At 30.3% G+C, this 13,330-nt stretch overlaps 1 protein-coding gene across 1 annotated transcript in view; it reads left to right on the top strand.

The window, feature by feature from the left end:
- The window catches only part of LOC148279590 (facilitated trehalose transporter Tret1-like), a 49,396-nt gene extending 38,535 nt beyond the window's left edge, over positions 1-10,861 (top strand). Inside the window, exons 5-6 of the mRNA XM_088229685.1 lie at positions 3,981-4,156; positions 9,482-10,861. Coding sequence (XP_088085811.1) covers positions 3,981-4,156; positions 9,482-10,413 — 1,108 coding nt within the window. The 3' untranslated portion in view covers positions 10,414-10,861. The remainder of the gene's footprint in view (positions 1-3,980; positions 4,157-9,481) is intronic.
- The last annotated feature ends 2,469 nt before the right edge of the window (positions 10,862-13,330 follow it).

Genomic DNA, 13,330 nt, shown 5'->3' with positions numbered 1-13,330 from the left:
AGGTTTAATTTTTTAAATACATCTTAGGTATAAGGAAATTTATGTTTAAAACAAAATATATATCAAGTCAAATATGTTAGTATTATAAAGTTTTGTAAAAAGCAGATTTGCCGTTTATGTTAGTAAAATAAAATAAAATAATATACGACCGGACATTCTGTATAATGCAATATTTCAAGACGCAAGCAGTGAGGGAGGAGGCAGTTTTGAGTAATAATTAAGTACCACATTTAGAACACATGTGCAAAATATCAGCTGGTTATGAAACATTTTATGTTTATGGCTATTTTTGGTCTAATATTCCTGGGCTATTAGTTAGATTGATAGTTTACGCATACAATAATTGTAAAGCGCCCTTGAGGTGATTTTTCACAAGAATGGCGCTATATAAATCAGACTAATTTATTATTATTATTATTCAGCTCTTTTACTTTACAAAAGTCAGCAGATTTTAGAATTTGGGAAATGTGGATGTTTAAAAATAGACATAATGGTGAATGTAACACAACGTATAATAACTTTGGAGAACGAACATTATATTGCGTTATTCCAAAGTTGTTGAGAAGAAAAAAAAGAGCTCGTAAGAAGGTTAAGGGATGAGGAAATAGAGTGGACTAGTGGAGGAGAGAGATTTTCATAATACAGTTGACTATTTCAAAATTTAGAAATAATAAAATAAACATATTTAAAGGAATATTAACTTATTACACACTGAAAATGTTTCATTTTATAGTGTTTCAAAAAGTTTTTTTTTGAAGTCACAAAATTTTGTATTAAAAATATCTAAATGGGAACAAAGTAAATTAAATTTGGAGCAGCTACGATAAATAAATGAGTTTTGAACATAATTTTTTTTGGGCAATGAATTATAAAAAAAAAAAACTTGCCATGTTGACTTTACGGGACGATTGATTGAAATACGCTCCAAGAGATATGGACTATTGATAAAATTGTTTAAAATTTTGAAAAATTATTATAAAAGATCTTCAAATAAAAAAAAAAGAACTGAAGAAATATCTTCTAATTACTTTATTGCGCCTGTGAATAAATAAGTTTATATAATATAAATAAAATAATGTAAAACAATCTTGTCATGAAATCAAAAAATCAATGTGTCCCACCGAAAAGTCTTTAGACTTAGGGGGTAAAAAGTTGTAACATCAATTAAAAAAAATCAAATAAACGCTGTTTTTCAATACTGCAACTGAAAAAGTGGCCACTTAAACAAGCCAATGACAGGTCATAAGTCCTGTAAATGCCTGGACTGTCATATTTCCTTGACGAAAATGTTTTCCTAAAGGTCAAAGAACTACTTATTACGCGTTGGACATGACTGAGCGTTTGGGCATGAGTTAAGTGTCATAATTTTTGAGAGCTAAGGATATGTCTATGTGTATTAATATGTCGATGATGTGACATAAATATTTTAAATACGTTTAGTCCAGTGCGAGGTTTATATAAAAAAAATACAAGTACATATAATATAATGAAATGAAAGTTAGATAAATCATTCATATTTATGGGGGTAGACTTTGAACGTAGCGAAATTTCTTTTATATTCGACATAACCCTTAAAAGCATTTCCTCATTTACCTTCAACTTTTTTATGTTCACATTTCTATATTAACGCTTCACCAATACAGCAAATATTATACAGTATTTGCGAGAACAAAGCTTTAAGTTCTAAATTTGTTGCAACAGACGGAAAACTCTTTCGAAAAGAAAATATGGAAGCCTAGGCATTTTTCTCAGGGCTTATGATCTATCATTAGCTGGTTTCAGTAGGCACTTTGAACACTGTGTAACATTTTGCCTAGATGTAAGCGTCCACATTTCCTCAACTCTTCCATCTGTCGATTTTTGTGAAGGAAAAGAGCTGAAATCTTTATAATGTGGGTGAGATTCATCCGGCGATCGAATGACAGGTCATAAACCTTGTAAATGCCTAGACTACTTTATATTCTTTTCTCAAAAATGTTTTCTCTCTGTTGCAATAAAATTAGTATAATGGTAATTAAAAAATGATCAATACAAAAAATAAGTGTTTATTTCTTAATAAAAACAAAGGTACAGACAGTTAAATGGCGCATTTATTGCTACCAGCAATTTTTACAGTCCAACCAAAAAAAAGTACAATAATGAATAAAGTAAAAAATAAATAATCTAAAAAAAGTTAATAAATCAAAAGTTAAGATAATACTAACAGCAAAAACATTATTTTAGTCATGGTGTCGATTGCTTACATTATTTTTTATTCAATACATTTTAAATATATTCAATTGAATCTTCCAAATATGAATTTATACTATCGGCAATAATATTATAGCTATATTAAAAATGCCAATGTTACTATATACTTCTTACAATGTTTATTTTATTTATTTATTTTATTTTATTTTATTTTTCTTTCTGTTGACGCCCATGGGGCTTTTACATTATACATACTATATAATAAGAAAAAGTTACACATTAAACATAATTAACATTTAATCAAATATAAAAGTTAAAAATAAATATTTTTTAAATTTAAAAATAAAGTTACATAGTTAACATAATACACTATTAAGACATAATAATACATACATTATATTATTTTTATAATATAAGTCATAGTAGGATTAAAATAAAACATAATTATTATTTATTTTTTATTTTTTTACTCCGGTAAACTAAACTTTAAAGTGAAGTTATCCAAAATGTTGAAAACTGAAAAGGGTTTTATAAACTAAAAATATAAAACATAACACGGGCTAACTTTTAAGCATACATAAATACGATCGAAGATTTATTGACTAGACTCCGTCGCGTCGGTCGCCTGTAGTACTTTGGTCTTGAATATGCTCAATGAGTAACGAAATATATCAACATCGCCATGAAATGATTGTTTCGTCAAATTATTTATTTATTTTTATTCCTGGTGTTATGAAAGTTATTTTTTTCTTATGTACTAAAATATTCAGGTCTTGATGAAATAAAAAGATTAAATTACATTACTTGAACAAATTCAAAATAATACTACTTTCGTACAAAGGGATTTTGAGTATTATTCAATTAAAATCTAGTAAAACAACCAGTAACGAGAAAATATTCAAAAAGGATATAAAAAAATGGATAGTGGAGCTAGGTAGAAATAAAATGGATTGTCTCATTTGCCCAAACTAATATTGAATCAACTGCTCTACAAGTGTATAGCGTATGTTATGTTTTTATTATTTCATTATCCGTTTTGTAATACAAATAATATAGATGTACATAAATTAATTATAAATATAAATACGTAGAATTCAAAACTGCCTAAACATTTTGTTACAACAACAACAACAAACCATCACGCCGTTTCCCCGTAGGGGTAGGCAGAGAGGATAGAACGCCATAACACTCTATCTTGGCATACAGACCTCGCTTCCTCTACATTCATACATCTTCTTATGCACGCACGCCGATTATTCCTACTTTTGACATGTCCATCGTGCCATGTCTTTCTCGGTCTTCCTCGTTTTCTGCATCCATCAACATTTGCATCGTAGATCCTTTTAGTCATTCTTTAGCTGTCCATTCGCTCTACATGTCCAAACCAACGCAGCACCCCTTTCTTGATTCTGTCAATAATGCATGTCTCAGCCTTACACACTTCACGGATCTCGACATTTGTGCACCTATCATACATCGTTTTACCACACATTCGCCTGAGGGATCGCATTTCGACAGCATTCAACCTACTTTCATCAGTGGGTCATTTTGTTAATTTATTAATTTAGTGTTCTTTGTTTATTCTCAAATGTAAAAATATTGTTTAAAAAGTATTTGGTTAATTGTCCTCGGCCAGTGAGGTCACAATATTATTTTTATTAATTATAGTTTGGAAGAGAAAATATATGAATAAATAAATAAAAGCCCATCACTGTTAATAAATTTGTTCAATTAAATATTTTTGTAAATTGCATAAAAATAATAAATAAACAGCAAAATCTTATTTTCAGCACATCGGTATACTGTTTCTACGTGGGTCGTTTTGTGGGCGGCATGGCGGTTGGCGCGCTGTCGGTGGCGGTCCCGCCGTATGTAGCGGAGTTGGCCCAGCCCACCGCCAGGGCGGCCCTGGCCTACTGCTCCCAGCTCCAGCTCACCGCGGGCGTACTGGCAGGATACACAGCAGGTGAATAAACATACATCGTGTCATCTGATGTGCAAATTAAATTAGTGAGCAGTACGCTGGTTGGTGCCCGGCCGATGGCGGTCCCGCGTCTCGCCATGCGTTGCGGAGCTCGCCCACAGCGGGAAAATAAAGAAAAAAAATATTACAGTGCGCCCGAATATTTCAGGAGATACGAGGTCTTTTTTTTTCAAACTAACATTTTCCTGTATTTTCTCCCTGTATTGTAGAAGAGTACTTTGGAAAAATGTTTTTTGAACATATTATAGATATTCACTACAATGTTTTTTGTTTGTTTATTTTTTTTTATTTATTCATTCAAAAGTACACAAGCTTAAATATTATTGAACTTATTAAGGCTTTTTAGGCTATGCCCGTGTCAAGCCACAATAAAAATACATAGTAAAATTAATAAAATCAAATTATAATTACATAGAATAACAATCTAGAAAAAAAGGTAAATGTAATAAATAATTGTATTGGGTTGTGGTCCCGTGGCTAGTGTCTCGGACTCACGGATCAAAGGTCCGTGGTTCGAATCCCACTCTACCCCAACTTGGTTCCCATTTTCTAATAGTGAGTTATTTACAACTCGTTGAAAATGGCCTTCAAAATTAAATATTTGCGTAAATTATAAGAACGCACATATTACGTTTTTTTTTAAAAAAAAAGTAATAAATAAAATTCCAAAAAATACAATGCAAAAAAGATAATCAGAAATAATTTTTAAAATATAAATTATACAAATTAAGAATCACACATAATCAAATATATAAAATAATAGTATCATTAAAATCAACAAAATAATAGTAAAATATAGTAGTATTAAAAAAAAACAAAAAAAGAGTATCATTGAAATCAACAAAAAGAGAATATATATATAAAAACATAATTGAAATGATAATTGAGATATGTTTTCTTGATAAATAGCTTTTTATAGGAAACAAGAATATCTAAAAATTCTTAAAAGCGACTATTTCAGTCTTCCGTTTTCAGACATACCTTCGGTATGCTGAAAACAGGAATATGAGAACACGGTTTTGGCGATTTTTGTTATACATAATCAGTCCAATGTGCAGTTGATTTTTCGGCACAGTATTCAGGGAGGTATCTGCGATACAGTGACAGAAAAACAGTTGTCAAATATGTATTCATCAAATCGCTCTTCACCGCATATCCTCTCAATGCCCATGTGTTAGTGGTCTTCGGTGGAATAAGTATTATTGTTTGTGTGAGTACGCACACTACAATATTTTATTTAAAAAACTTTATTTCAAACATGTATAAACAAAAGCCATTTAAGATTTGAATGGGTGTACGAGTATTTTAACACAGATTTTAAAAATCCGAGGAAAATGAAGGATGAAAGTCGAGTGAACGAGGTTAAAATGAGATCTCTTTCGACTAATGTGTGGGAAATCAATGTATGACAGGGTTGCGAATGATGAAATCAGGCGAGAGTGTTAATTTGAGTCAAGTATAATTGATAAGATTAAGAAAGGGTCTTTGAGATGGTTTGGTCATGTAGAACGAATGGACGATGAAACAATAGTGAAACAAGTATGTTTGGCGTAAATGAACGGTAGCGTGAGACGAGGACGACCAAGGAAGGCACGGCATGATCAGATAAACTAAAATCTTAATTCTGGTCATGTCAAAAGCAGACAGGGACAAAAGGGCATGTATGACAAAATGTATGAATATGGATGAAGCTAGGAATGTATGCCAGGATGGACGTGTGTGGCGGTCCATTCACTCTGCCTACCCCTACGGAGAAACGGCGTGCTAGTAGTAGTAGTAGTTTTTGGAAATATTGTTTTTAGGGTATGTCTTAGTACTCGTATTAACCAACTTTCTAAACGTGATATTTATACAAATTACGAATGTATGCATAATATCGTAGTTTTTTAAGAAACTTAAAAAAATACAAATGAAAAATATTTTACCAATTTAATAAAAATGTCCCAGTTTTAACTGATTTTTAATACTCTTCAAAATACGAAATTCCTCGAAACTTATTATGTCTGTGAGTGACACCAAAGTCTTTAACTTAAATTTAAGGAAAATTCCAAAAAAAATCCAGTTCGAAAAAATATCCCAGTATGAATCGGCTTTGCCTTTTTCATATTTACATTAGCAAAAATATTACACTCATTTGTAAGACAGCTTCTGAAGGTTTAAAGCTAATTATTATAAAAAATATGACATTAAAAATGACGTATTATATACAATCCAAAAAAATATTTGTTACTGAACTCCGTAGCAACCATTAACACTTTACATCCCGGAGCCGTGTAAACACGTGATTATATAACCACGCGTTGTGTCCCGGTCCCGTATTTTCACGTGATTTACCAGCTGTTCAAAAAAGTGCATTTTATTAACATCTAGTGACTTTTATTAGTACTTTTTCGCTGCTGGTAAACTACGTGAAAACACGGGACCGAGACACAACGCGTGGTTATTATAATCACGTGTTAACACGAATTCGGGATACAAAGCACAAAAAAAGAGAGTGAGACCCTGTATATGTGCGAACATTGCAATGTGGCTCTCCATAAAGGCCAATGTTGGCAAAACTATCATATAAAAATGACTTCTTAAATTGTTTAAAATAAATATGAGAATTAAGAATTTATTTAATTTAGTATTTTCATAATTATGACACATTTAAGAAACCCTTCACAAAGCATAAAATTTCATAAAAATGGGCAGGGCACAGGGTAAATTTTATGTGTATTCGGCCGGTGCTCAAAGTGTCAAAGTGATACTTTTACTACCTAGAATTTGTATGTTTACGCGAGGAAATCATTATTTGGTCATAATTTATCAACACACAATTTTATTCGGTCAAACTTTTGTCGCGACCATTGTAAATATAATATTAAAGGCACTGGGTCTTAAAAAACTTCAGTTTATCAAATATGTACCTTCGTAAAGGCAATTTATTTTTATTACCGTCAAATATTATAAAGCGAGTAGCTTAAGTGGATACCGATGTCAAATAAAAAGTTTTTCCGAAGAAAAAACTGCAAAAACGATTTCTAAATCGACGGGAAAGGCTCAGGCCAAACATTCAATCAAAGATATTGAAAGAATACCATTTTTATATGATTTAAAAATCAATTTCCGATTTAATACTTACTCATTGAAATAATCGGAAATATATTTGAGGGGTCAATATAGATTTTTTTATTTATTAAATAAAGATATCAAGAGTGTTGCATGTATGTAATATATATTAAAAAAAGGGGTTTTTTAAATAAAGGAAAAACCCGCTTAGCCTCTATTTAAAGGCTTTTCAGCAGGTGAGATAAAAGGGATTTGGAAAGAGGCAACGAAAAATACACCACAACACCCAGACCAACTGAGAAAAAAATATTTTTTGGATTTGTTTCTAGCAATTGGCGGGAATCGAACCCGCGACGTCAATTTCATAGTTGGCCATCTTACCAACTGCGCCACAACGTCTAATTAACGAATTTGTTTAAAAGATAATGCAGACTAAAAAAAATACATTATTTTTAGCATTTTATATTACATTCTTACACTTATAACATTATATTTATTGTTTAAAGTAACTGAAATTCCACCAAACCACTTTCTGTGGCTTGTTGGTGGAGATTGAAATTAATACTAAGTTTTATAATATTATCTCAGTTTATACAAACAATGAATTTACATATATAATTGTCAGATGGAAAGATCAGTTATAAAGATACAAATACTGTTTTTATAACCGTATATTTTTACTTATTTATTTATTTATTTATTTAATTTTACAATACGCCCAATGGGCATTTTCAAAAAATATACAGGTAAGTACAAACATAGTAAGTAAAAATTTAAAAGATAAACAACGCTTTTTTGTATATATGTAAAAACAATAAAAAGCATAATGATATGCAAAATAAAAAGTGAAACTTTACATAGGTAGTAAAAAAGAAAAAAGAAAATAATACGTGTTTTTTCCTTTTTTTATTATATGAAAAGTCAATGTAAATTTTTAAAGCCTTTCTTAATGTATGGCAGAAGTGCTGTAGCTTAATTACACATAATTGTTTAAATTTAATCCAACTTTATTTAACAAGCTTTATTTTTTTTTTATATGTCTTTATATTATACTTATTTTCTCTTGTTATAAAAGCCTAGTATGGGCTTACTCTAAGTGAACCCATTTGAGATATTTTTTTGAAGATAAAACTGGAAAAAAGCTTTATCTTATTGAACGTTTTGTTTTAATATCAATATATCTATATTTTTTTTTTCAAAAGTGTTTTACAACTCGTACTAGTGGCATAACACAAAAATACTTTTTAATTATTATTTTTGATTGAGTATTATAATAAACAATGATTTGCCCTTTATTTTGGTTTATTTATAAACATCGATATTCTTGAACATTTAAAGTTCTAGATTAGCAATCAGCAAAAATGAACAAATCTGCTTTCCTTCGATACTTTTTCTTTAATTTGCTTTTTATAAATATTGTTATTTTTATGTTTTTTCATTGTATCTTTTTGTATTATTTGATTGAGTAATCACTCTTATTTGGTAAATTTTATATAACTTCTATTTTTTACTTTCGTATAGAGTGAGTTTCTAGAAACCATATCTCAATTATGTTTTTATACATATATTCTTTTTCTTTTAATTTTAATGATACTATTTTTTCTTTTTTTTTAATACTTCTATATTTTACTTTTATTTTGTTGATTTCAATGTTATTAATCGGGTTGTGGTCCTATGGCTAGTGTCTCAGACTCAGGGACCAAAGGTCTGTGGTTCGAATTCCACTCTACCCCAACTTGATTCCATTTTCTAATAGTGAGTTATTTACAACTCGTTGAAAATGGCCTTCAAAATTAAATATTTGTGTTAATTATAAGAACGCAAATATTTCTTCTATAAAAAAAAAATGACACTTTATTTTTGTATTTTGATAATGCATAGATCTAAATTTGAATAATGTATATTTTAATATTTATATCCGATATTTGTTTTTACACTGTCTTCTTTGGAGTTTGATTATTTATTATTTATACCTTGTTTTCTAGATTTTTGTTATATTGCATCACATGACACTTAAAATTAATCTTATTAATTTTACTTTGTTTTTTTTATTGTTAATTATTATAGCTTGACACGGGCACAGCCTAAAAAGCCTCAATAAGTTAATTGATATTTAAATGAGTGCAAGTTTGAATGAAAAAAAAAAAATTGTGTTAATGATTGTCGTTTGCTTTAAATAAATAACATGTCTATATGGTGCTTTTTTTAAAATTTGAATTTTGCTCAAATATCGTTTAACGTACTTATTTTTTTCAGGATTGGTCCAAGATGTGACAATACTATCTTTGATATGCGCTGCATTCCCAGTTGTCTACTTTTTTGGCTTCTTGTTCATGCCGGAATCACCAGTCTATCTCATGTCCCAAGGCAAAACGGAAGAAGCCAGAAACAGCCTCATCTATCTCCGAGGAGCTGGCTGTAACATAGACGAAGAACTCAAATCAATCAAGAACTACATCAAACAGTCGATTTCCAAAGAAGGCACATTCAAAGATTTAGTTGCGACCAGATCAAATATCAAAGCACTGTTCATTGCCTTTACGTTGATGATCTTTCAGCAGCTCACAGGAATCACAGCTGTCATCTTCTTCTTGGGTCAAATTTTTAGAAGTGCTGGGATCAAAGAGTATTCGACAGTAATTGTTGGATTTACCCAGGTAGTATCGACTTATTTATCAGCCATGTTCTTCATGTCGTCGGGTCGCAGACCCATGTTAATTATATCCAACCTTATAATGGGATTAAGCGTGGGATCTTTAGGAATTTACTTCCATTTAAATGCAATGGTTGATGATAACAAAGGGGTCTGGATTCCTATTCTCTGCCTCTCAATCTTCGTCAGCTTTTATTCAATTGGCGTTGGACCTATTCCATGGCTGATGTTAAGAGAGCTGTTTCCGATCAACATTAAACGAAGGGCCACAGCAATTTCTGCCGGTTTGAACTGGTTTATGGCATTTTTGGTTACTCTTTTGTACAACCACATGGTCGATAAAGTCGGAACTGGGTGGGTTTTATGCGATTTCGGTATAATTTGTGGTATCGCTGCAATTTTCGTGTACTTTATTGTACCAGAAACAAAAGGAAAAACGATTGCACATATTCATAATGAGTTGAGCAGAAAAAGAGGTGTTAGAAGACACAGACATATCATTGAAATAGAGAGCATATCGATTTCTTCAAAATAAAAACTGAAATATGCGTACATTGTATTTCAGAATACGAAATAACACATTGAAAAGGTAAAAAAAAACATTTCTTAGAAACAGCAAGGTATGTAGTTTTGAATTTTACAAAGTGATAAAGGGATAACCTGCAAAGTTGATCGACATCATAAAATGGTTTCATTGACATCTAACATATAAGTTAATTCATGATAATATATTGACTACTGTTATTTCATTTTTCACTAAGAAAAATATAACTATAAGAAACGTCCAAGCAACAATATATTAAGAGTACAAAAATGCATTTTTGATGTTGTTTTAAAATTAAGTTCTAGTGCAGTTTGTAAATTGGCATAATATGAAAAGGAAAGAGATAATTTTCAAATGCTAAGTTCACACGAGGACATGACAGTTAAACATATCTTTGTGTAAACTCTGTTTTAATATTAAAGTGTATATTATTAAAAAATATTTTCATATTTATTTATTATCATAAGTTAAAAGAGGAGGAGATAGTTTTGTACCTCAGAGGCAGACGGAGGCAAATCCAGAATTTGATGAAATGACATTTCGATATTCGTATTCAGTTTATGATCATGTCCATTGATTTTGAAGAAATATAAGTCTTGTAATGAAAGAACCAATGTATTTAGATACTGAAAATACAAATAAATACTATAAATTATTAGAAATCACTTCGAGTAAGTAGATTCTTCAGGCTTTAGTTAAACATTTGACGTTAAGATTTGCATCCGTCTGCCTCTGAGGTATACAATTTTTATATGCGTAGTTCACACGTGGACAAGACAGAAAAGAAATGGGTTGTGGTCCTGTGGCTAGTGTCTCGGACTCACGAACCAAAGGTCTGTGGTCCGAATCCCACTCTACCCCGACTCGATTCCCATTTCTAATAGTGAGTTATTTATAACTCGTTGAAAATGGCCCTCAAAATGAAACATTTGGGTAAATAATAAGAACGCAAATATTACTTTTAAAAAAATAAAAAATTGTTCTCGTGCAAACAAAGTGTATATTAATTTAAAATATACTAATATTTATTTATCCTCATAAGTTGAATTCACGTAAACCATTGTTTGTTAAATTTTACGATTAAGTTTAAATTTTACGATTTGTTAAATTCTCATCAAATGAGATGATCTGATGAAGAAAAGTTAAATATAAGTTTTGAGACTCGGGGAAAACGTTAAAAAATTATTTTTGTTTTCAATATTTTTTTTCAACGAAAAATTCAAGAAAATAGATGCCAAAAATACAAAATAAACACGAAAGAATTTTTCAGTTTATGACAGGTGTTGATTAATTATTAACGTTATGAAAATATTTAACTGTGAGAAATAACGAGCACGTTAGTTACAAAAATCAAATATTATTGGACCCTTTCAGAATTGTTTGACCGAACGGAAGTAAAAATAACGTCTAACCTCAGAATATAACTTTGATTGACAGTCAAAGAAGTAAATATTTTGTCTTAGTAAATTGTTAGACGGATTATTAAAATTAAATCCGTTTAAAAATTAAAAAGAAATTCGTTAAAAAGAGCTGTTACTATTATTTACAGTGAAACATATATATGTGTTATGAATATTAGAAAGAAAAAGGCAGTTTAATCTCAAGAAAGACGAGGAAAATATGAAATTTACAAAACTTTATGATACTTCATTGGCTAATTAATACAATGAGGATGTTCAGTGTTTTTTAAAAATATTTATTTAATTAATAATAGACTACCATTATAGGACAAAAAAAAAATATTTTTGTGTGTCATATTATAAGCAATATGATTTTTTTAAAGTTTCGTGATTTTGAAACTACTCCGCCTGTGAAGTCACAAGTTCTCTTCTGTAAGTTTTGATAATTGGTGAGTTAGTTTCTCGCTAACCGAAATATCTACCGCGACACTATATCATTGGTTGATTCGGAGGAACAAGTGACGTCTTTCAAAGTGTTTAATTTTTTTGTTTATTTCATACACTTTCGAGAAATCTTACAAAAAAGATCTATCAACAATATTTTGAGTTTGTCCAAATTTTTGTAGACAAGGACTGGATTCGACTCCCTGGGGAGCTGTTTATATTAACGTATTACAACAGAGATGAAGAACATTTAGGATAAGGTAATATTTAAGTCTAGGCATCTACAGGGCTTATGACCTGTCAATGGCTGGTTTAAGTGGCCACTTTACACACTGTGTAACATTCACCATTCTGCCTATATTTGAACATCTATATTCCTTCAATTCTTTCATCTGTTGATGTTTGTGAATTTAAAGAGCTGCAACCTTTATTTATGCGGGTGAGATTCATCTAATTGAATTATTTCACCTACATACTACGCAACGCCTGAAAATGTTATTTTTTCATTTTCTATACTTCTTCATGGACCAGGTGGATTTATCAACAATATTTTGAGTTTGTCCAAATTTCCAAATGTCCAAACCCTGTAGATGCCTTGATTTCTATATTACCTTCTCTTAAATGTTCTTCATCTCTGTTGTAATATGTTAATTAAAAAATATCTAATTTATACCGCACGTAAGAAAACATATTTTATATAACCAACTTCTCGTTGCGCTGAACTTCCTCGTTTTACCTATATTTAAAAATGTATATTGGTATCGTCAACCGTAAAAACTTTTCATTAATGAATTATTTGTGGTGCTAATTGATAAAGTAAAAACTACGATTCCTACAAATTAAATTATGTTATGAAACAGCAGTATTTGAGGAACGTCTAAATCTTTATAAACAAGTAGGTACTTGATCTGTCTTTTCTGTTATTTTTTTAAAAATAACTTTATGGATGGTCCCCTTGGAGCACATTTAAATAAATTGTCTCTTTTAATCTAAACGACATGCGACAGTTCAATTTTTTTATAATACATTGGCTAAAAAAAAGTTCAACTCATTTAACCATTATG

Source organism: Micrasema longulum, unplaced genomic scaffold, assembly GCF_059751315.1.
Source record: "Micrasema longulum isolate JH-2025_06_02 unplaced genomic scaffold, ASM5975131v1 h1tg000696l, whole genome shotgun sequence".
NCBI classification, from domain to species: domain Eukaryota; kingdom Metazoa; phylum Arthropoda; class Insecta; order Trichoptera; family Brachycentridae; genus Micrasema; species Micrasema longulum.
This window is presented reverse-complemented; position numbering and strand designations above follow the sequence as displayed.